The 23,406-nt window shown below is 49.3% G+C and overlaps 1 protein-coding gene across 3 annotated transcripts in view; it reads right to left on the reverse strand.

The window, feature by feature from the left end:
- The window catches only part of CAMK2A (calcium/calmodulin dependent protein kinase II alpha), a 319,535-nt gene that overhangs the window by 85,157 nt on the left and 210,972 nt on the right, over positions 1-23,406 (reverse strand). For all 3 annotated transcript variants that reach the window (XM_073649789.1, XM_073649790.1, XM_073649791.1), the window contains exons 10-11: positions 3,991-4,113; positions 3,830-3,913 (exon numbers count right to left, since the gene is read on the reverse strand). In XM_073649789.1, coding sequence (XP_073505890.1) covers positions 3,830-3,913; positions 3,991-4,113 — 207 coding nt within the window. The remainder of the gene's footprint in view (positions 1-3,829; positions 3,914-3,990; positions 4,114-23,406) is intronic.

Below are 23,406 nucleotides of genomic sequence, written 5' to 3' on the forward strand. Positions count from 1 at the left end.
TCTGGAAGAGACTTGCGGCCTAGCGAGAAAAAACGGTGACCTGTCACGCAAGTAGTGGACAAGACTTGCAACACAGAGGGAAAAGGGAAAGGGAGCCCACACACTAGGGAAAGGGGGGAGTGGAGACCTCCTAGTCTGGTCTAGTGTCACTCTGTCTTAACTACCGTCCCTATATTGGCTCTTCACCAAACGCGGACTTTCCCTGGCATATGGCTTAGGCTAGGGAAGGAAGCAGATGAGCACTAGTCGATCTTCACTAAACTCTATAGACAACAAGGGTAGACAAACAGGGGGGAATTGCTTAGCTTTAGACGACTCCAAACAAATGCACACACGGCCTCAAGCCCTAGAGAGGACGAAGTACTGCTCTTGCTAAAGCCTCACAAGCAGTAATGAATATCGCCGGCACCTCCCTCTCAGATACACCAGGTATTTATACACCCAGGCCATGGAGCTAATTAGCCAGAGGGAGGTAGCCGCTGGGTCCTAGAGACAGCCAGCCTTTAAGAAGATGTCTGTAATGCCAAAAGTAGAGATCTCCTGCAACCAACTGCAGGGCGACTGTCACCTCTGACACACCCGTGACATGACCCCCGCTAGGGCCATATAAAGAGAAAGAGAACTCCCGTGGTGACTCCCAAGACTGGGTGCATCACATTTTTGCAAAGAATTTTACTGTTATTCACTGAAAATATTTCTTATTGTTATTTCAAGTTACTGTTATTTACCCCTGTTACTAACCCCCTTTCAGAGTAATTGTTATACATATAAAGTTGTTATATCAACTGACTGTTCCTGCCTTGTGTCTCTGTGCGTTGCATTCCAGCACCTGTGTTACATATTATCTATCTATCTATCTATCTATCTATCTATCTATCTATCTATCTATCTATCTATCTATCTATCTATATATCTCATATCTATCTATCTATTTCATATCTATCTATCTATCACATATCTTCTATATCTATCTATCCATCTTTTTGACTTAAAAGCTTTATATGTGAAGAGAAAAAAACTAACTTAGAAAACCCCACTGAATTTTCTGATAATTTCTGGCTGACGGCCTACAATGCCTGAAACTGTTGTATGGAGTAAGATTAATTTAATTAAGCTGTGTAATTTGTGCACTCTTTAATGATGTTCTCGCAGAATGAGATGGAGGACAGAGACCAGGTTATAGAAAGTAATTAAAAATAAATGCAATTTAATTTATAACAGATTTTTTTTGGGGGGGCTCCAAAATCTTCCAAGGACAATGGTAACGGTGCACGTCCCTTATGAGGTTCTTCTAGAATAGAAGTTCTAGATTGCCCACATCTAGACGAGCCTCCTTATACACTATTTCCAGGCTACGATGACTAAAGCCATACTTTTGTCAGACATTGCTGGCTATACTCCAATGTAAATAGAGTCCACATACAAGGATCTTTATTGCTTTGCCAAATCTACTGATGTGTAATGTTGTGATTGAGAGGTCACTGCTTCATATTTAGAAACGCCATAAAAAGAAGAGATCAAGGGGAACAGAGGCACGGGATTAGTGTAAATGTCACAGGATGGCGAGGAACGGCAGTGCCTTTTTGTCTATTACTGAGCACCTCACTTCAGATATATATTTTTAGGGTTGGCTTGAGGTTGAACTAGATGACATTGGTGGTGGTACATGAGCTAGGTCCTCCTCCAATGTCTCGAATGAATGAATCATAATAATGAACATGGAGCCTCCACTAGATCTCAGAAGCGGACATACCACAGCACAGAGACCTTATAAGAATACTAACGCATCGGGTATTCTAGAATATGTATGCGGCCGAGCGTGTGCAAGCAGCAGAGCGGTGTTTAAATTTGGCGCCAAAATCGCTGATTGCTCGCGTTCGGCAACCGCGACCAATCATCAAAGCGGTGTTTAAATTTGGCGGACTGGAGAGCGTGTTTAAATTTGGCACCAAAATCGCTGATTAGTCGCGACCAATCAGCAGAGCGGTGTTTAAGTTTGGCGCCAATACTGCTGATTGGTCACGGCCGGCGACCGCGACCAATCAGCAGAGCGATGCAGAGCGGGGTTTAAATTTGGCGCCAAAATTGCTGATTGGTCGCGGCCGCCAGCGGCGACCAATCAGCGAGATTGGCGCCAAATTTAAACAATGCTCTGCTGATTGGTTGAGGCCGCCGGCCGCAACCAATCAGCGATTTTGGCGCAAAATTTAAACAACGCTCTGCTGATTGGTCGCGGCCGTCAGCCGCGACTAATCAGCGATTTTGGGGCCAAATTTAAATCCCGCTCTGCATCGCTCTGCTGATTGGTCGCGGTCGCCGGCCTCGACCAATCAGCAAAGCGTTGTTTAAATTTGGCGCCAATCTCGCTGATTGGTCGCGGATGGCGGCCGCGACCAATCAGCAGAGCGGTGTTTAAATTTGGCGCCAATCTCGCTGATTGGTCGCGGCCGCGACCAATCAGCAGAGCGGTGTTTAAATTTTGCACCAAAATCGCTGATTGGTCGCGGGCGGCGGCCGCGACCAATCAGCGAACCGTGTTAGTGAAGACTGGAGAGCGTGTTTAAATTTGGCACCAAAATCGCTGATTAGTCGCGACCGCGACCAATCAGCAAAGAAGTGTTTAAATTTGGCGACAATACTGCTGATTGGTCGCGGCCGGCGACCGCGACCAATCAGCAGAGCGGGGTTTAAATTTGGCGCTAAAATCGCTGATTGGGCGCCGACGCGACCATTCACCGATTTTGGCGCCACATTTAAATAGCGTCCGCAGTACAGCGGTGTTTAAATGTGGAGCCAAGATCGGTGATTGGTCGCGGCTGATATTTAAATTTGGCGCCCAAATCGGTGATCAATGAGCGACACGGGATTTCCTGGACAGACAGACAGACAGAAAGACAGACAGACAGACGGGATAAGACAATTATATATATAGAAGGGATCGCTCACAAAAGCGATGATTCTCTCTTCTGAGAGAATTAGATCAATTATGGTAATGACCCTTGGCTCAAACTCTGATCAGAATTTGAGCCGAGTGTCACTTTACTGAGATCTGATGCTGGCACATGAGAGAATAGGAGCACAGGTGCGGAGAAGATGGAGAACTTAAAGGGGTATTCCCACCTCCAAGAGCCTATCCCAATATGTAGTAGGTGTAATAATAATAATATTAGCAAATACCTCTAATTAGAAATGTAGTATAGTTCTTATGATTCGTTATGTCAGTTACCCTATGTGCAGGGCATTGCTGTAGCTTTAGTCTACATGGTTATGACAACTAATATAGTGACAGTTAGTTAGTTACTTAGCTGTTAGTGGTCGTAACCATGGATATGCAATGCCCTGCACATGGGTAAGAGACATAGAGAATCTTAAAAACTGTATTTAATTTCTAAATTGAGGTATTTGCTAATATTATTATTGTAATACTACACATTGGGATAGGATCTTGTAGATGGAAATACCCCTTTAAGTTCTCCTTCTTCAACTCCAAAGCTAAATGGCCAGGGTGGGTTTTTTAAATGTAGATTTTCTGCAGCATTTCTGAACCTATTGTGTAAATTAGGTTACTTGCTTTTTTTTTTCATTTTTGTGTGCGTTTTTTAACATGTATTTTTATCATATTTTTGACACTGCGGTTTTTGTCTCTTTTTGGTGTGTCATGTTTTATATACAGTAAGTTTCTACATTTTCGATACTTTCTGGTATTTGGCTCTAACAAAACTTCATTGATATAATCATGGGCACATTACATGAGTTTTTGATGCATTTTTTACCTGTGGATTAACCCAGGAGATATTTTACTGCTATAGGATGTCCATTTTGAACATACCTTCAACTTCCTCCTGGCATTGAACTTCTTCAGGCAATCCACCGTCTCCTGTCTGTGCATGCAGGAAGCCACAGTGGACCGGTGCTAAAAACAATAATGAATAAAGTCAGACTGAAGAAAATGCTGAAGACTTGGAGAAAGCTAATGAGGAGGACACTTACTGATATCCATGGGTGCTTCAGAGCTTCGGCAGCGGTGATCCTTTTCGAAGGGTTTATTGTCAACATCTTATTAATGAGATCTTTAGCTTCTGGGGTTACGGTGTCCCACTCAGGGGAGGGAAACTGGCATCAATGAGAGGAAAAGAGAAAAATAAGTAAAGTTCTTAGCAATATATATTCGAGCAAATATAACAAAGAAACTTAAATAAAAACCATGAGAGTGCACCAGGGACTGTTCCGCTGCACAATTCACTATGGTCTCTATGAGTTCAGCTACATCCCCACACTCTTTTGACTATCTGAATATCACTACAGCCCTTTAGTAGAGATGAGCGAACACAAACTAAAAAGTTTGGGGTTCGTACCACACAGTTAGCGTCTGGTGTTAACCGCCGAACAAGGACTTCTCCCAGAAGTCCATTGCAATGATGGAAGAAGAGGAGGAGGAAGAAGAAGAGGAGGAAAAAGAGGAGGAGGATGAGGAAGAAGAGGAGGAGGAGGAAGAAGAGGAGGAGGAAGAGGAAGAAGAGGAGGAGGAAGAGGAAAAAGAGGAGGAGGAAGAGGAAGAAGAGGAGGATGAAGAGGAAAAAGAGGAAGAGGAGGAGGAGGAAGAAGAAGAGGAAGAGGAGGAGGAAGATGGGGAAGATGGGGAAAGGGAAGGAGAAGAAGTATTTTTTTCCAGATTCAAATGGGATCAGGTTCTGGTTCAAGTTTGGGTACAGTTCTAGTACCCAAACCAAACTTTTTACTAACGTTCGGGTTGGGTACCAGAACCCGAACTTCCACAGGTCTGCTCATCCCTACCCTTTAAATTTATTTCAGCCTGCAGACTCTCCAGACAGCTCCAGCTCAGTCACACCCTGTGATCACAGCCATGTTGTCCACTCTGTCATCTCTAGCTGTCTAGGTTCTTACTGACCACAGCACATTGACTGGATGTTTTCAGCTGTCTAAGTCCACTCTTTGAAGACAGCAACTGAACACTGAACACTTCTGTTCTCTCTCTAGGTTCTTTCACTCTGATCTTCTATGACACTCTGCTATCAAGATTGCTCACTGGGGTATCATCAACTGAGGAGTGAGCCCTCATCTGGTTAAACAGCGCTAGCCCAAACATTCCCAGGAATGTACAACACCCATATGGCACAAACTTTAATGTAAAGTATACAAATAAAAATGTGCCAAACTGGCTAGCTAAATAGCACTTTTTTTTATAAATGTACTAACTTTCTGTAGCCCCATAGCAGGACTACGATTGCCGCCTCCACTTCTTACAACTACACCTCTTCTCAGAATAGACGAGGTTTTGGCAATGTACTGTAATTTGAGAATGTGGCGCCCCTGAGGGTTCGGCCGCCACAGGAATGCTGCACTTCTTTAATGGAGTGTGGTGTTCCTCCTCTGAGGTAAGTCCGGTGTGATGGTAGTGTTCCAGCCTTTTGCATCCAACACCACATTCCACCAGAGGGAGCTTGTATGCACTAGGTGCTGCTCCCCTGGTTACAGGGATACTGGGGAACACAAAGTAGTAGGAACCAGTTAGTGGGTGTGGGTGGAGGAACAGTTAGTTAGTGACACTTCTAATTTCATATTTAATAGAATGCCATCTTTGATCTTGGGTCTTTGGCGGTTCTTGGGCTGTCAAGCTGTCAAACTACTGTGTGTAATGTGACTTCCCTCCGGGAGCGCAGATCCTGTGTGGGCCTGCACCGGTATGGGACACAGCCCTCGTACCCCGATCTATGGGACGAGAGGTAGGTTGCAGACGAGGAATGTCTCAACCCGGCCAAGGACCAGGATCAAGAAGGCCCGGGAGCTTTAGAGTGTGGCTCCCTAGCAAATGGGTCCCGGGGAGGATGCAGACGGAGCGGAGTACGCCACCTGTTCTCTTCTACCTGATCTATTCAGAGGGATTTCGGCTGCAAGAGGGGTACCGGCCCCCGACACCCGACCTCGTACTCTATGTCCAGGACGGGAAAGCCCGGTTAGGCCCTGAGGATCCCGCCGGGCTTGGGATGGAGAGGAATTGCCACCCGAGCCATACACCTGAGAGAAGCTCAGAGGGAGACTCGGCCTATCTACACACGCACAGACGGGAAGGGGTAAAGTCTGTAGTGCAGGAACACTCTGGTGTAGGGATGCTACCTCACACTGGACTTCCTCGGAGGTAGTCGGACCCCCGTCCCTGGTGGCCGCAGGACTCCGCGAGGAGCAGGGAGAAGCCTTGCGCTGCTTATGAGAACTGTGAGTAAAGCCTTGGAAATTCATCCCTATGGCCTCCGGACTGTTCATTACGTGCCATACCGTGCGACGCCGCGTCCCTACTCCCGCACTACTACCCCCCTTCATCCTGCCTTGCCTGCCCTGAGGCCGCGCTCCGCCTGTGGGGAGCAGCGAGAACTTTAGCCGCCGTGACATCAGGCCTCAGCGGACTGTAGCAGCGCAAGTGGCGCATCACCAGACACCACAGGTGGCGTAGTCAACAATTACCACTCAACCCGGAAAGCCCTAACATCATTTTCAATGTGACGGCCCTGGGCACGGAACGGGTTGAGGCCACGACTGCATCCCTGTCCTCAACATCTGACCCGGCTCCAAGTACCCAATCTTCCCAGGGCAGGGCTTGCGAGCGTCACATCACTGGCGTAGTCGGCAGGATATCGTGCCTGCAGCAACGGAGAAGAGTGCCCATTGCTATCGGGTACTGTGTGCCTTACACCTTGAACTGTTGTTTTACACTTAAAATGGCGCCCGCCCAAGAAGAACAGACGCCATAACGCTGTAAAAAGACTGACTTTGAACGCCTCCCATCATGGGCTGGGCTCCCGCTTGGCGCCAAAAATGTGGACTGCCCCTTCCATCAGAGACTGTCCGCGGGGTAATGCCCGTCAAACAGGATGGGCTGAACGAAGGCGGGCCTGTCAGCATGCCGCCCAGGAACCGCCCCGAAAGAGGAGGAAGAAGAAGGAAAGCAACAAGGTGCGGCCATGTCAGTCGGAGCTTGGTAGTCAACGGAGGCAGTCATGGATGCCTCTGGGGAGCGAGACCACGCGACCACTGAACCCGGTCCAGGCCTTTCACCCGGCAGAGAGCGAAGTGGCAGCGTATTAACACCGGGAGATATTGAGTTTCTCCACTCGGAAGCTCCGGGACTTGCAAGGAGGCAGAAGGAGGCCCTGGAGGCGGCGACGGCTGCGTGGAAAGCGGAGATGCTGCAGCGGATCCGAGACCGCCGTCGAGGAGAGGAGGTTCCAGGACCAGTCGACCCGGAGGTCGAAGTCGAGGGTGACCTAGCGGCAGGTGAGAGTGCAACCCCTGCCCCGGCTGCGGAGCCATCAGAGACGATCCTGGACCTCATGGCGGAGTACATAGTCCCCTACGCAGTCACCTGGGAGCAAGCACTAGCTCCTGAGCTGCAACCGGCAGCTATTGGTGGGGACTTACGCTGTCACGAGAGCTCAGTAACGGAGGTGCCTGGAGCTGCGGAGGAGGCTACTGGCTCCAACCCGGACTGGTCCGCATCTTCCGAGGACTTGCAGCAACCCGTCCTAACCCCGCTACCTGCACCAGCGGTAACCTGGCCCGAGGCCGAGGAGTGGGCCTGGGAAAACCAGGGGAGCGACCTAATGGGCTTCCCGCGGGAGACCAGATCTGAAGCGTGCAGGAGGAGCCAATGGTGCAGCGACCAGGTCTTCCAACTGGCACGGGAGCAACGTCGGCGGGAGCAACGCTGCGAGCGCCTCGAGGTGAGGACCAAGGCTACAAAGACTCGGGCGCGACTGGAGGAGGCCACCCGTCCTAGTCCCTGGTATGAAGGCCAGGTTGTGTGTTTTCACCATGAGGCGGGGTGGGGGTTTATCCGGTGTCCCATGTTCCAGGACGATGTGTTCGTCAGCCGGCGGGACGTCGAGCCGCACCTTAAAAAGGGACACCCCGGCCGGAACCTCTTCCCGGGCGACACAGTGACTTTCACTCGCTACCAGGGGGAGCGTGGGTGGTACGCCCTGGACGTTCGCATAGTGTCTGGGAGCGACGCTACCCCGCCTCAGCCTCAGGTGACCGGCTAGCCTCTGTCGGGAGGAATGAGCCCTTCCCTACACGTGAGCCCCAAGTATAAAGCAGCCCCCCGGCTGCTGTTGTAGTTGTTTGAAGTTTAGTAAATTGCTGCTATTTGTGTGTTTTCCTTTTCTTATAGAGACTTTGGTCCCTGCGGACTATGGCAGGCAGCGGACTGCATTGTAAATAATTATGCATCTATTTAGGTGCTCCTTATTGGTTTTATACAAAACCGTGACTACTTTCTACCTCAGACCTCAGAAGCAAAACCTGTCTGGAGTGGCTTGTGTGGGGGTCCAACTCCGGATCTTCATGCCCTGCAGCCACCCCAGAGCCCACATAGAGGGTTTAGGGCAGGTCCCTCTTGCTACTGAACTGACCGTTGTCACCTTTAAGCAGTCCGCTGTCTTGATCAAAAAGTCTCTTATCTTAATTTATAATTTTGCACTTTTATATCTCTGTGCTTTTTATAATTTTATACTTTTGCACTTTTGTACTTTCATAACTGTTATGCAACGTTACAAGAAATGTGCCTCCCATAAAGGGATGATAGTTCTATTTGCTTATATAAAAAGAATTTTCCTGGGTGCTATACCTTTGCAGCCCGCGGACGTGCTGTGTTTTACCAGGGGGGAATGTGGCGCCCCTGAGGGTTCGGCCGCCACAGGAATGCTGCACTTCTTTAATGGAGTGTGGTGTTCCTCCTCTGAGGTAAGTCCCGTGTGATGGTAGTGTTCCAGCCTTTTGCATCCAACACCACATTCCACCAGAGGGAGCTAGTATGCACTAGGTGCTGCTCCCCTGGTTACAGGGATACTGGGGAACACAAAGTAGTAGGAACCAGTTAGTGGGTGTGGGTGGAGGAACAGTTAGTTAGTGACACTTCTAATTTCATATTTAATAGAATTCCATCTTTGATCTTGGGTCTTTGGCGGTTCTTGGGCTGTCAAGCTGTCAAAATACTGTGTGTAATGTGACTTCCCTCCGGGAGCGCAGATCCTGTGTGGGCCTGCACCGGTATGGGACACAGCCCTCGTACCCCGATCTATGGGACGAGAGGTAGGTTGCAGACGAGGAATGTCTCAACCCGGCCAAGGACCAGGATCAAGAAGGCCCGGAAGCTTTAGAATGTGGCTTCCTAGCAAATGGGTCCCAGGGAGGATGCAGATGGAGCGGAGTACGCCACCTGTCCTCGCCTACCTGATCTATTCAGAGGGATTCCGGCTGCAAGAGGGGTACCGGCCCCCGACACCCGACCTCGTACTCTATGTCCAGGATGGGAAAGCCCGGTTTGGCCCTGAGGATCCCGCCGGGCTTGGGATGGAGAGGAATTGCCACCCGAGCCATACACCTGAGAGGAGCTCAGAGGGAGACCCGGCCTATCTACACACGCACAGACGGGAAGGGGTAAAGTCTGTAGTGCAGGAACACTCTGGTGTAGGGATGCTACCTCACACTGGACTTCCTCGGAGGTAGTCGGACCCCCTGTCCCTGGTGGCCGCAGGACTCCGCGAGGAGCAGGGAGAAGCCTTGCGCTGCTTATGAGAACTGTGAGTAAAGCCTTTGAAATTCATCCCTATGGCCTCCGGACTGTTCATTACGCGCCATGCCGTGCGACGCCACGTCCCTACTCCCGCACTACTACCCCCCTTCATCCTGCCTTGCCTGCCCTGAGGCCGCGCTCCGCCTGTGAGGAGCAGCGATAACTTTAGCCGCCATGACATCGGGCCTCAGCGGACTGTAGCGGCGCTGGTGGCGCATCACCAGACACCACAGGTGGCGTAGTCGACAATTACCACTCAACCCGGAAAGCCCTAACATCATTTTCAATGTGACGGCCCTGGGCACGGAACGGGTCGAGGCCACGACTGCATCCCCGTCCTCAACATCTGACCCGGCTCCGAGTACCCCATCTTCCCAGGGCAGGGCTTGCGAGCGTCACAAGAACACCATGATGTAGGGGCTGAGACCCTGATTTCAGGGATCTGTCACTTGCTGTGCTGTTCCAAAACAATCAGTGATTTATCAGCAGGAGATTATCACTACGGGACTAGCTGCCTCGTGCTTACTGGTCCAACCCCGCCCCCACCACTGATTAGCAGATGTCAATGTACAGTGTACAAAGATAGCGGCCAATCAGTGGTGTGGGCGGGGTTATACACAGCTCAGCATTCAGAGCTCTGCTAGAAAGGCAAACATATATCTTAAAAAGGGTAAAGAAATATAGCAAAATATATTAGAAGAAATGTTGTCATATATAGTGCTTAAGCTTTATTTATCTAAAGCTAGAAAACCCCTTTCAGAACGTCACATACATGTAAACTGGAGTAACCTTTTAGGCTGGTGCCCTTCTAATTGAATATTAATAACATGGAGGCCAGAACCGATCTTCAGCCCTAGTAATCTGCATTCATAAACACATTATGCCAATAACCCCGCTCTTAAGTAACACGTTGTTAATGAGGTGCCAGAAATGCGGAGCTGAATACATCAACCCCAGGCACTGTTAATGAGGTGACAGATTTACAGCAGGTTCTCTTTTTTGGTTCAGATGTTTTAGTCTACGCCTGACACTTGTAAGGAAGTGATTTTATCCGACTTAGTTCATGATTAAAGGGACACTGTCCTCAAAGATGGGCTCCTTTATTAGTTGTCTTTGCTGCTCATGGCAACCAATCACAGCTCAGCTTTAATTTTACCAGAGCTGTTTAAAAAATGACAGCTGAGCTCTGATTGGTTGCTATGGGCAACAAGGAAAGTTTTTCCTGTAGACAGTTTTGATAGGGCCCTTAAAGGGAATCTATCAGTAGGATTTGATCCTCAAACCTGTGCACATGTACTTGTAGCTCTTATGAAGCCCATTTCATCCCTAACAATATCTTGCTTTTCTGTTTCTCCCAATATCAATGTATCACCAATGGAATCAATATGCAAATTAGGCCGAAGTGCTTTGGGAGTGACAAACCCCTTTCAGTCTCCTCAGCTTTTTTCTCTGCCCGGAGATGGCTTATCTTGCACGACTGACAGCCTCCATGCTGTTATGTCAAACAGCAGGAATCCAATTCTTGCACATGCTCAGATGGCTTTTCTGCACTGCATGGATGAGCGCAGAAAAAACATCTGAGCATGTGCAAGATTTGCAAAAGACTAGCAGTCAAACAGGAAAAGCAAGAACTGGGTGGGGAATAGAGCTGTAAAGGGCGCCCAAAGCACTTCAGACTAATTTGCATATTGATTATATCAGTGATTTCTTGGTAACAAAATAGCAGAATAGCAATCTAAAGGTGGGGATTCACTACATTTAGGAACAGCTACAAGCACATATCAACAGTTTGCGGGGTCAAATCCGTTAATGGGAACTTGCCATGTCACTAAAACGCTATTAACATGCAGACATGGGGTTAATACGCAAGTTAATAGCATTCTAAAGCTGCTCAGCCATTTTACTGAAAGCCCCACTGCCAGGAGGAAATTAACTTTTTACCTCCTGGCAGCTTTCAGTCATAGAGGAGTGGTTTCAGTCACTAACTGAAAGCCATCTCTGTAGCATATCAGTGCAAAGAGGGCTGTCAGTCAATGTGCCGGGGTGTGGTTACAGCCAACGCTGTCTGTATGATGACTGGTCAATGAAAGGCGGAGGCTGCCGGGAAGAAAAAAGTTAATAAACTAGGATTTCAGTGCAGTGGCCAGGAAGCTTTTGAACACTATTAGCATGAAAATCAACCCCCTATTTGCAGGTTAATAGTGTTTGGGGAAATGATAGGTTTCCTTTAAGATGGAGTACACTATGTGAGCCATAAGAGGAGCTGCAATCCAGCTCATAAAGTGTGTCTCTCCATGTCTTTAATGTGCTCTAATAGGGCATCTGAAAGTGGCGTACATAGAAATCACAGGGCTTCATAGCAAAAGTTCTAATTGCCCTCCTCCAAAAAAAACTAATTATATACATATATACTATATATATATATATATATATATATACTGTGTATATATATATATATATCTATATATATAGATATATACACAGTACAGACCAAATGTTTGGACACACCTTCTCATTTAAAGATTTTTCTGTATTTTCATGACTATGAAAATTGTACATTCACACTGAAGGCATCAAAACTATGAATTAACACATGTGGAATTATATACTTAACAAAAAGTGTGAAACAACAGAAAATGTGTCTTATATTCTAGGTTCTTCAAAGTAGCCACCTTTTGCTTTAATGACTGCTTTGGACACTCTTGGCATTCTCTTGATGAGCTTCAAGAGGTAGTCACCGGAAATGGTTTTCACTTCACAGGTGTACCCTGTCAGGTTTAATAAGTGGGATTTCTTGCCTTATAAATGGGGTTGGGACCATCGGTTGTGTTGTGCAGAAGTCAGGTGGATACACAGCTGATAGTCCTACTGAATAGACTGTTAGAGTTTGTATTATGGCAAGAAAAAAGCAGCTAAGCAAAGAAAAACGAGTGGCCATCATTACTATAAGAAATGAAGGTCAGTCAGTCCAAAAAATTGGGAAAACTTTGAAAGTGTCCCCAAATGCAGTTGCAAAAACCATCAAGAGCTACAAAGAAACTGGGTCACATGAGGACCGCCCCAGGAAAGGAAGACCAAGAGTCACCTCTGCTTCTGAGGATAAGTTTATCTGAGTCACCAGCCTCAGAAATCGCAGGTTAACAGCAGCTCAGATTAGAGACCACGTCAATGCCACACAGAGTTCTAGCAGCAGACACATCTCTTCAACAACTGTTAAGAGGAGACTTTGTGCAGCAGGCCTTCATGGTAAAATAGCTGCTAGGAAACCACTGCTAAGGACAGGCAACAAGCAGAAGAGACTTGTTTGGGCTAAAGAACACAAGGAATGGACATTAGACCAATGGAAATCTGTACTTTGGTCTGATGAGTCCAAATTTGAGATCTTTGGTTCCAACCACCGTGTCTTTGTGCGAAGCAGAAAAGGTGAACGGATGGACTCTACATGCCTGGTTCCCACCGTGAAGCATGGAGGAGGAGGTGTGATGGTGTAGGGGTGCTTTGCTGGTGACACTGTTGGGGATTTATTCAAAATTGAAGGCATACTGAACCAGCATGGCTACCACAGCATCTTGCAGCGGCATACTATTCCATCCGGTTTGTGTTTAGTTGGACCATCATTTATTTTTCAACAGGACAATGACCCCAAACACACCTCCAGGCTGTGTAAGGGCTATTTGACCAAGAGGGAGAGTGATGGGGGGCTACGCCAGATGACCTGGCCTCCACAGTCACCAGACCTGAACCCAATCGAGATGGTTTGGGGTGAGCTGGACCGCAGAGTGAAGGCAAAAGGGCCAACAAGTGCTAAGCATCTCTGGGAACTCCTTCAAGATTGTTGGAAGACCATTTCCGGTGACTACCTCTTGAAGATCATCAAGAGAATGCCAAGAGTATGCAAGGCAGTCATCAAAGCAAAAGGTGGCTACTTTGAAGAACCTAGAATATAAGACATATTTTCAGTTGTTTCACACTTTTTTGTTAAGTATATAATTCCACATGTGTTAATTCATAGTTTTGATGCCTTCAGTGTGAATGTACAATTTTCATAGTCAAGAAAATACAGAAAAATCTTTAAATGAGAAGGTGTGTCCAAACTTTGGGTCTGTACTGTAAATATACACTGTATATATATATATATATATATATATATATACACACACATATATACTGTGTATATATAATATATATATACACACATATATACTGTATATATATATATATATATATATATATATATATATATATATATACATACAGTATACACATATATACAGTATATATGTAGCACCCTGAGGATTCGGCTGCTACAGGAGTATTGCACCTCAACCCAGAGGTGTGATATTCCACTCCCGGGTAAGGAAGGAGTGTGGAACTGAGCTCAGATAGACTGCATGCACTACATACATCCCATTCCAGAGGAGCAGGCCGACGGCACTCCCACTTAGAAATGTGCAGGTGCGACCGAGCCTGTTCCTGGCTGGAGTGGGAGGGGGGAGGAACATCCCATGTAGTGTAGGGGCAGATAGGGGGAGCAGTCTGGGTAGTGTTAGGAGCTCATTGGGTGCTGGTCACCTGAGCTCACACATAGAGGGTGTATATAAGGTGGGCACCATCAAAGATCAGGGTCAGACGCAGAGGACAAGTCAGATGCAGAGAGTCAGAAGGAGAGAACAAGTCTTCTGCAGAGGAAGTCAGCCTGCAGCAGGGGAGCAGAGCAGACCTGAGCCTGAAGAGTGAGAGAGTGGAGTACAGAAAGACCCAGAGGGGGACAAAGAAGGGACCCAAGAACCCAAATCAGATCACCGGGTGAGGAGTCAGCAGAAGGGTACCGGAACCCAAGCTGGTGGGGGTAAAGACATTCCCCAGCCAGAGACCGGAGACCGTGGGCAGTGTCTGTCACGGTCACCCACTACATTCACCCTGAAGGCACACCACACGGAGGGTCCGGGAACCTGAGGCCAAAGGTTGCCCAACAGAAGGCCCGAGGGAGCTGGATTTAGGTGAATCACTGGTGGGGACGGCTGAAGAGAGGACAGAGAGAGAGAGCTCAGGGCCACGCTCCGGACTTGTTTGGGGGTTGGCCGGATCCAGGACCTGGTGGTCGCAGCACGGCTCGGGTGGTCACTTGGAGCTAGAGTGACCCGTATAACAACTGCAGTAAGTAAAGACCCTTAACTGCACAACCCGAGTCTGTCATCATTACCGGCTGCACCGCACCACCACAACCCCCATCCTCTGCGCCTGTCCCCTCTGAGGCTATACCCCTCCCGTTGGGGGTTATCCCACCAAGCTGCGCATTCACCATCAGCCTCAGCGGACCCTGCTGCAGCGGCGGCCACAGTGACCGCATCACAACGGGTGGCGTAGTCGACAAAACGAACTTTAATAACATCAGTAAAGACTGCCACATAACACTGAGCTTGACGCCCTGGGCACGGGACCGGGTCACAGCCGCTCGGAGACTACAACCCCCCATCTGATCCGGTGCCGGGTATTCCCCTCAAAAAGGAATATGTCCCAGGGGGCGCGTCAACTTTGGCGTAGTCGGCAGGATTACGTGCCCGCAACACCCGGGTACTGCGTGCCTGAAGAAAAGTGCAAGTTTACCTCAGAAAGAAGTCTCCCGCCGGTTCCGGAGGGTCCACGCCATCGGACTCCATCACCAGTCGTTTCCCGCCGATTGTCCGCCATTTCCAGCTTGTTCCCGCCATCTGCCGAGTTTCCCGCCACTGGGAAGCGATTCCCGCCAAAACCGCAGATTTCCCGCCTTGGAAGAGCAGCGGACGCCATTATGGGCGTGCCAAAGGAGAGCAAGAGGCAACCTCCCATCGTGGGCCAGGACAGAAAATGGCGCCAAAAGTGGAAACCGCCCCCACCAACAGAGACTGTGATGCTGGAGGTGTCTGTCAGCGTGAAAGAACTCCCCCTGGAGCTGACAGTCACCGAGTTGCCCCGGGACCGCCCTCGAAGTGGGAGGAGACGAAAGAAAGGAGAGAAGATGGGTGTCGCCTGGAGCAGTGTAGAACGAGCGCACCCGGAGGCAAGAGGTCTAATGAGGAGTAGCGGAGAAGCTCACCCGGAGTTGAGGAGAGAAAGAGTGGACCCGGGAATGGAGCGGCAGCAGAGCAGCACCGGCCCGCTGGCCAGGAGCCTGCTGGAGGAAGAAGGAGGAGAGCAGAGCAGCACCGGCCCGCTGGCCAGGAGCCTGCCGGAAGCAGAGCAGAGCAGCACCGACCCGATGGTCAGGAGCCTGCTGGAGTCAACAACCCCGCTAGGCTTAGCGGAGATCCTGGCGCAGCTTCCCCGAGATCGGGAGTGCGCGCGGAGTGCCCTGGAGGGCCTCGCGGGAAGGATGGCCCGAGTGCAGAGGGAGATCCTGGCGGAGTGGGGCCGGGAGATGGCCCAGCAAGCTGGAACCTGTCCACCTAACCCGCTCCCTTGGAGGAAGACATCGACTGCCTCTGCGGATGACGCGGGAGGACCCAAGGCCGGAGACGGCGCAGAAGAGGGAGCGAGACGCATGGCAGCAGGTAAGGGGGATGCCTATACCCCATACCGGAAGACCGCTTACCTGCCCCAGCTCCCCGTCGCAGAGCCCGAAGGTCCCCCGGCCGTACCCGAGACCGCCATGACACCGCCACCGACTAGGCCCCGACCGGAAGCCGCCGTCGCGACCCCGATGACGTCACGCATCGTGACCCGGAGCGTGGCGCCGGAAGAGGAGCCTCCGGCCTGGTCACAGGGCCTAGCATTTCCGGGCGCCGCATCCAAAGCAGAGCCATCTACCTCCGCGGAGCCTCCGGCCTGGTCGCAAGGCCAGGTAACCCAGGGCGCCGCCGTCCTAACGGTGCCCTTCACCTTCCAGGTGCCCCAGGCCTGGCCGCAAGGCCTGGGCAACCCGGGCGCCACCACCACCGCGCCCGCGCCCGTAATACCTAGGGTGCCACATCTGGGAGAGGACCCCTTCAGCCAGCTAACGTGGCCGGACGGTCGGCCTTTCATCTGGCCCGAAGGATTCTTGGAGCTGGAGCGGCAGAAGCAACTAGGTCCCCTGTGTGAGCCCCTAATCCCGGCTCCGAAGCCCGTGACTCGGGTCTCGCCTCCACTCGAGGAAGCCCAGTTCGTGTGGGACCCCACGGGAGAAGATTTGATGGGGTTCACCGGAGAGACTCGGGCAGCTGCAGCAGCGCGCACAGAGTGTTGCCGTCAACAGCTGGCAGAGTTCAAGAGAGAGCGGGAGGAGAGGCAGGCCAAAGAGCAATGGGCCCAGACCCGCAGCGCGGAGCAAAAGAGTCGGACCAGAAGGGACCCCCGTGCAGCAGATCGTCCCCGTACCATCGGGACGGTAATAAAGTTTAATGCGCAGCATGGGTGGGGCTTCATAAGGGACCGGAACACCATGGGTGACGTCTTCGTTACACGACGGGACGTCGAGTCCCACCTGCCAGAGGGTCACAAAGGCCGTGACCTCTACGTCGGTGACGAGGTAACGTTCACCCGGCACAAGTGTGCCAAGGGACCTTACGCCCTCCACGTGCATCGCTTGACGGAGGAGGAGTTGCGGTGCGAGGAGGAGGAGCAAGAGGACCCGGACGGGTCTGAAGAAACCACCAGCCGTAAGATAAGAGCAGGAGGCAGACGCCGTTGAGTGCGGCAGAGCAGGAGACTGTATATAGTTGCCTGTCGGGGCACAGTGAATCGGAACTGAAACTGAAACTGGAACTGTTGTTGCTGCTAAAATAGTCCCCGTTGGGACCAGCGAACTGTTACCTGTAACCCTTTCCATACCAGGCTGAGGACTGTGAGCAGCCATCCCTTTCCCTTTACCTGGCCGGGGACTGAGAACGGCCAAAATTTCCCTGTACATAGTTGCGCTTGCTAAAGCGCCCCCTACCGGTTTTATTTGGGAAACTGTTTTACAAAAGACTGTCGCACTCTACCTGGTCACGAGTTGCACGGTGACCAGAGGAACAGAAGAGAGAAAGAGACGACGAGAATGTTGTTTACCTGAAAAAGTTTATATATATATTTATATAGTATTTCGTATAATATTTAATATGTTTTACATGTTTATAAAAATGTTGTATGTTTTGGTGTTTTTTTGTCTTTGCAGCCCGAGGACGTGCTGTGATTTACCAGGGGGGAATGTAGCACCCTGAGGATTCGGCTGCTACAGGAGTATTGCACCTCAACCCAGAGGTGTGATATTCCACTCCCGGGTAAGGAAGGAGTGTGGAACTGAGCTCAGATAGACTGCATGCACTACATACATCCCATTCCAGAGGAGCAGGCCGACGGCACTCCCACTTAGAAATGTGCAGGTGCGACCGAGCCTGTTCCTGGCTGGAGTGGGAGGGGGGAGGAACATCCCATGTAGTGTAGGGGCAGATAGGGGGAGCAGTCTGGGTAGTGTTAGGAGCTCATTGGGTGCTGGTCACCTGAGCTCACACATAGAGGGTGTATATAAGGTGGGCACCATCAAAGATCAGGGTCAGACGCAGAGGACAAGTCAGATGCAGAGAGTCAGAAGGAGAGAACAAGTCTTCTGCAGAGGAAGTCAGCCTGCAGCAGGGGAGCAGAGCAGACCTGAGCCTGAAGAGTGAGAGAGTGGAGTACAGAAAGACCCAGAGGGGGACAAAGAAGGGACCCAAGAACCCAAATCAGATCACCGGGTGAGGAGTCAGCAGAAGGGTACCGGAACCCAAGCTGGTGGGGGTAAAGACATTCCCCAGCCAGAGACCGGAGACCGTGGGCAGTGTCTGTCACGGTCACCCACTACATTCACCCTGAAGGCACACCACACGGAGGGTCCGGGAACCTGAGGCCAAAGGTTGCCCAACAGAAGGCCCGAGGGAGCTGGATTTAGGTGAATCACTGGTGGGGACGGCTGAAGAGAGGACAGAGAGAGAGAGCTCAGGGCCACGCTCCGGACTTGTTTGGGGGTTGGCCGGATCCAGGACCTGGTGGTCGCAGCACGGCTCGGGTGGTCACTTGGAGCTAGAGTGACCCGTATAACAACTGCAGTAAGTAAAGACCCTTAACTGCACAACCCGAGTCTGTCATCATTACCGGCTGCACCGCACCACCACAACCCCCATCCTCTGCGCCTGTCCCCTCTGAGGCTATACCCCTCCCGTTGGGGGTTATCCCACCAAGCTGCGCATTCACCATCAGCCTCAGCGGACCCTGCTGCAGCGGCGGCCACAGTGACCGCATCACAACGGGTGGCGTAGTCGACAAAACGAACTTTAATAACATCAGTAAAGACTGCCACATAACACTGAGCTTGACGCCCTGGGCACGGGACCGGGTCACAGCCGCTCGGAGACTACAACCCCCCATCTGATCCGGTGCCGGGTATTCCCCTCAAAAAGGAATATGTCCCAGGGGGCGCGTCATATATATATATATGTATATATATATATATATATGTATATATATATATGTTGTAAGGCAGCGCTAGTCATCATGCTGGGGGACACTCGCTTCACTGGGTCAATTAAAGCACACATGCGACGACTTTCCGGTATTTCACAATCCAGTAGTTTATTACACTTCATAACTGCTTATAACTGAGTCCATCTCAGTGGCTCGCCGACATATTACACATATAATGTCCAAGAGCCTTTCCAGTGACAGATATGTCCACTTGGCTTCAGATACAGCCTTCAGCAAGGTAACAATATAAATGTCCACATCAAGCAGTGTTTTTACCTTTGCTGGGTCGTAGCTGCTTCAGTCAGATTTGTTCTGCCACCGCTGTGGCTTTACGGCTTCCCAGATGGGGGTCTCCAGCCCTCGTACCTTCAAAGGCTACTGGTATGTTTTCACACATAACATCCAGCCTCTGCCTGCCAGGACTCTTGCCTTCCAAGCCTCTTGCCCTCCAAGGCTACTGGCATCTCTTACATACAAGGATCCAGCCTTTGCCTTTCAGGCTTCACCAGGCTTTACCAGGCCTCTCTAGGCCTCACTAAGCCTCTCCAGGCTAACGGTGTCCCACACAGGGAACAGGCCTCACGCCTTTCACACCCCTGTTTCAAAACTACCAGGGTTTATATATCTTCCAGTGCACACACAGGACCTGTGCTGATGTCACAGTCATGTGATCAGACCTTCTGTGTGCACAGGACCTGTGCTGATGTCACAGTCATGTGATCAGTCACCTGAGGGAGACCAGAACACACCCTGGACCATTACAGTAATGCCGCAAGCCGCTGCATTACAATATTTATATATACATATATTGAAGCCCCTAAGTGTTCTCACTAGCAATACCCCTTACCCTTTCAGGCTATGTGCCCACGATGCAGAAATGCTCCGGATTTTTTCCTGAGCGTTTCTGCATCTCCCTGGCAGAAAAAACGCATGCGGATTGTACATGCATTTTTCCTGCCAGGGACAAGCGTAAGTGAAGCGTTCTTCACATGCATTTCTGCATGCGGGTTTTCAAGCGTTTTCCAAGCGATTTTAGCATCACTTGGAAAAGTGCTTGACAACTTGGTCACACTATATAAATCCATGCAACCGGCACGGATTTATATAGTGTGACCAAGTTACGATGCTGCAAATGCAGCATCAAAAGTAAAAATAATGTAAAAGAACATTATACTCACCTTCAGATGGCTCCCGGTCTCCTTAGCAATGCGTCTGGTATCTTCGGCGGCTCCCAGTGCTCTAACGTCACGCGACCATCACCTGACTGCTGACGTCAGCGGTCGCGTGACCGTCACATGACTAAATGACATCACGGCATGGCCTTGCAGACCACCGCCGGAAGCCAAAGAGACAGCAACGCCATTCAGAGGAGACTGGGGGGCGCCGGAAAGGTGAGTATAAGGTTTTCTTTATTTTAATTATTTTTTAACTACAGGTACTATGGTACCTGGGTCTGGATGAGAGTCTCCTCTTCTCCAGACCCGGGTACCCTCCGTGCATTTAACCGCATGATATCTGCATGTGCACGTGTAGACATGCGGATGTCATGCGGTCCAATGCTAGTCAATGGTGGCTAAAATGCTGCGATTCCGCAAAATAATACAATAATAATACAAAATAGTACAGCACATGCGGATTATCATTGGGGAACATGGCAGACCATCTACCAAGCGTTTTTTAAGCGTTTCCACGGTGGAATTGCCGCTGCGGAAACGCTTAATAAACGCATAGTGGGCACATAGCCTTATGGTCATTAGAGGAGGCTTCATCAGAGGAGATAACTTTAACTCAGTCCTCTGCAGTCCAATCCCTGCACTTTCTGCAGTTACTTTCTCTGATGAAACCCCCTTCAGGCTTTTTGGGACATCTGGGAGAATGATTATCTATGAGTCCTGTGTCATGCCAACAGTAAATGTGACATGCAGAAGTAGTGCTGGTGCAGAGTGTGACATGCAGAAATAGTGTGGTTGCTTTAAAAGCATTCATCAACTATTAGAAGTAACACAAGCACAGGAGACAGGAAGTGTTGTGCTCCAGAAGCATCCAGCAACTAGAGGGGTTAACATAGTCACAGGAGAAGGGGAGTGTTTTAGCAGAGCCCCAGGGGGATTGTGGGAAAGTAGCTGGAGCTGAATAGAAAGGTGGCTTATGATCTGTATCTCACAGAAGGCAAGGGAACAGAATTCAGGTCAGGAGGGAAGTTAAACAAAGGTCACTTAGACTCCCTGAGCTAACAGTGTTGAGTATTATCAGCCAGGAAGATAAGGACTGGAAGGAATCCTGTCATAGGGATCATCTCCCTCATCAAACCCTTCCCCCCTCCATCTCCATGCAAGATAAAGAAGGCTGTGTACTATTGAGTCCTTGTGAAGGAAAAGCCTGTGGTTGTGTATGCATTAAAACTGTGCTGTACTGTGCTACCTGATAATAGACTGTGTACTGCTGTGCTGCAAAGGAGACTGTACTGTTATTACTGGAGCCTGTTGCTCAAAGAGACGTTTGCATTGCATTGGCCGTGCCTCAACAATGTTACTGTTCTACCGTTTATGAAGACCTTTGTCAGATGTGTCTGGTCGGAAACTGAATCTATCGTGTGCCTGAGAGAAGCTGCATCCTATTGTCGCCCTGAGTAACGGTTCCCCCAGGATTCCAATGAATTCATGTAACCGGTCTCGCCCCTATCTGAACTTAGGGTACGTGCATGCAACATAAAGCCTTCTAAAACCATTTGTGTGTTGGGGCTTTTCATCCAAGGTAGCGAACTTACTCACAGTTTTGCCCAACATTGCATTGAATAAAGAATGGGATCTAAACATCCAAGAGTAACTTCTCCCAACAATCCAGGAGCAATTTGGTGATAAATAAGGCTTTTTCCAGGAAAAAATATCAGAAGGAAAAAATTATTTCAAATTAGCTTGGTGAACAATCGAAATTTTGGATCCATGGCCAGGAAACTGTTCAGATTGAGAACCTGTGGTTGATCCTCAAAAAGTAGGAAGACACGGATTGTGATAAACTCTCAAGCACTGATTAGACAACCGTGGGCGGTCATCAGTCAGGATTTGGCCCAGAAGCTAAAATCCAGCTGCCGGGGTGACGGGCAGAAGTGTTGAAAAATAACACTCAAACCTGAAAATATTGAGTCTTTGGGTAAATTTGATGGATTTGTCAATAAAAGTTTAAAAATGTATTATAATTATATTTTAGTAACCATAGAAACATCCGACTAAAAGATCTAGAAACACTGAAGCAGAAAACTTTGTGAAAACCAATATTTCGGTCAGTCTAAAAACTTTTGGCCAGGACTGTACATTCTATGCAGGCCTAGGTTTCTTCATCTTGTGAAAAAGTGAAGCCTTTATACATACCTTCCAACTTTTGAAGTGAAGAAAGAGGGACACATTTTGGCCATGCCCCTGGCCACACCAAAATCCACGCCCCCAGTCACACCCAAATCCACGCCCATTTACCATTTCTTTCTACCCTGCCAGGAGTTGTCAGAGAGGAGGTGGTAGTGAGAGACATTCAGCAGACGCCCAAGACTGCAGGACGCAGACCCAAATTTGGGACTGTATCCAGAACAGATGGGACTAGAGATGAGCAGATCGATTCACAGGACTCCGGTTCAGCATTCAGGTCAGTGGTACCTGGTGGCTGGATGGGAGGCCGCAAATCTCTTACCTGCCGGCGTCCCCGGCGCGGCTTTCTGGAGCAACGTCATCTGTGCGTTCTACTCATCTCTAGATGTAACCTCTGGATTTATTGTTTGTCCCTTCATTCATAGTTGTAGCAGCCAGAACGTTCTCATCTTTATGTAGCTTCACTATATGACATCTGGCTTCGGGTGTCTGTAAGGCCGTGTTCACATGTTGCAGAAATATTGTGTTTTTGGTTTTCTGCAGGATCCTCACCAAACTACACAAATAACAATCTTTCGTGATTACTGCATCTTTGCTGCATTTTTTTAGGCCTTTTCACCCTTATTTTATGCATTTTTGGTGCAGATGTGTTTTTTTATAGTACAGAAAAACTTTGATTCTGCACTTAAAAAAGTAACTTCAGTTTGTTACATGCATTTTTTTAGGCTCCACATAGAAGACAAGAGAGAAAAAAAGCATGAAAACCTCAGAGTTCAGCAGCGTCCTCGGGCGCACAGCAGGCGCAGATCTCATGAGATCACATCCGCTTTGCTTGGACAGTTAAACACAGCAGAATTTCTGTGCAAAAAAAGCAGCAGAAAATGTGCAGCGTTTACACTACATGTGAACACGGCCTAAATTTCCATGCAAAGTGGATGTGTGTGGACGCTGCTGAACCCTCCGGTTTTGGTGCTTTTTTTCTGTATAGGCTTCTATGTGGAGTTTGTAAAAAGCACAACA

This window comes from Phyllobates terribilis, unplaced genomic scaffold, assembly GCF_046119375.1.
Source record: "Phyllobates terribilis strain yellow unplaced genomic scaffold, ASM4611937v1 Scaffold_10__3_contigs__length_209671492, whole genome shotgun sequence".
Classification (NCBI taxonomy): domain Eukaryota; kingdom Metazoa; phylum Chordata; class Amphibia; order Anura; family Dendrobatidae; genus Phyllobates; species Phyllobates terribilis.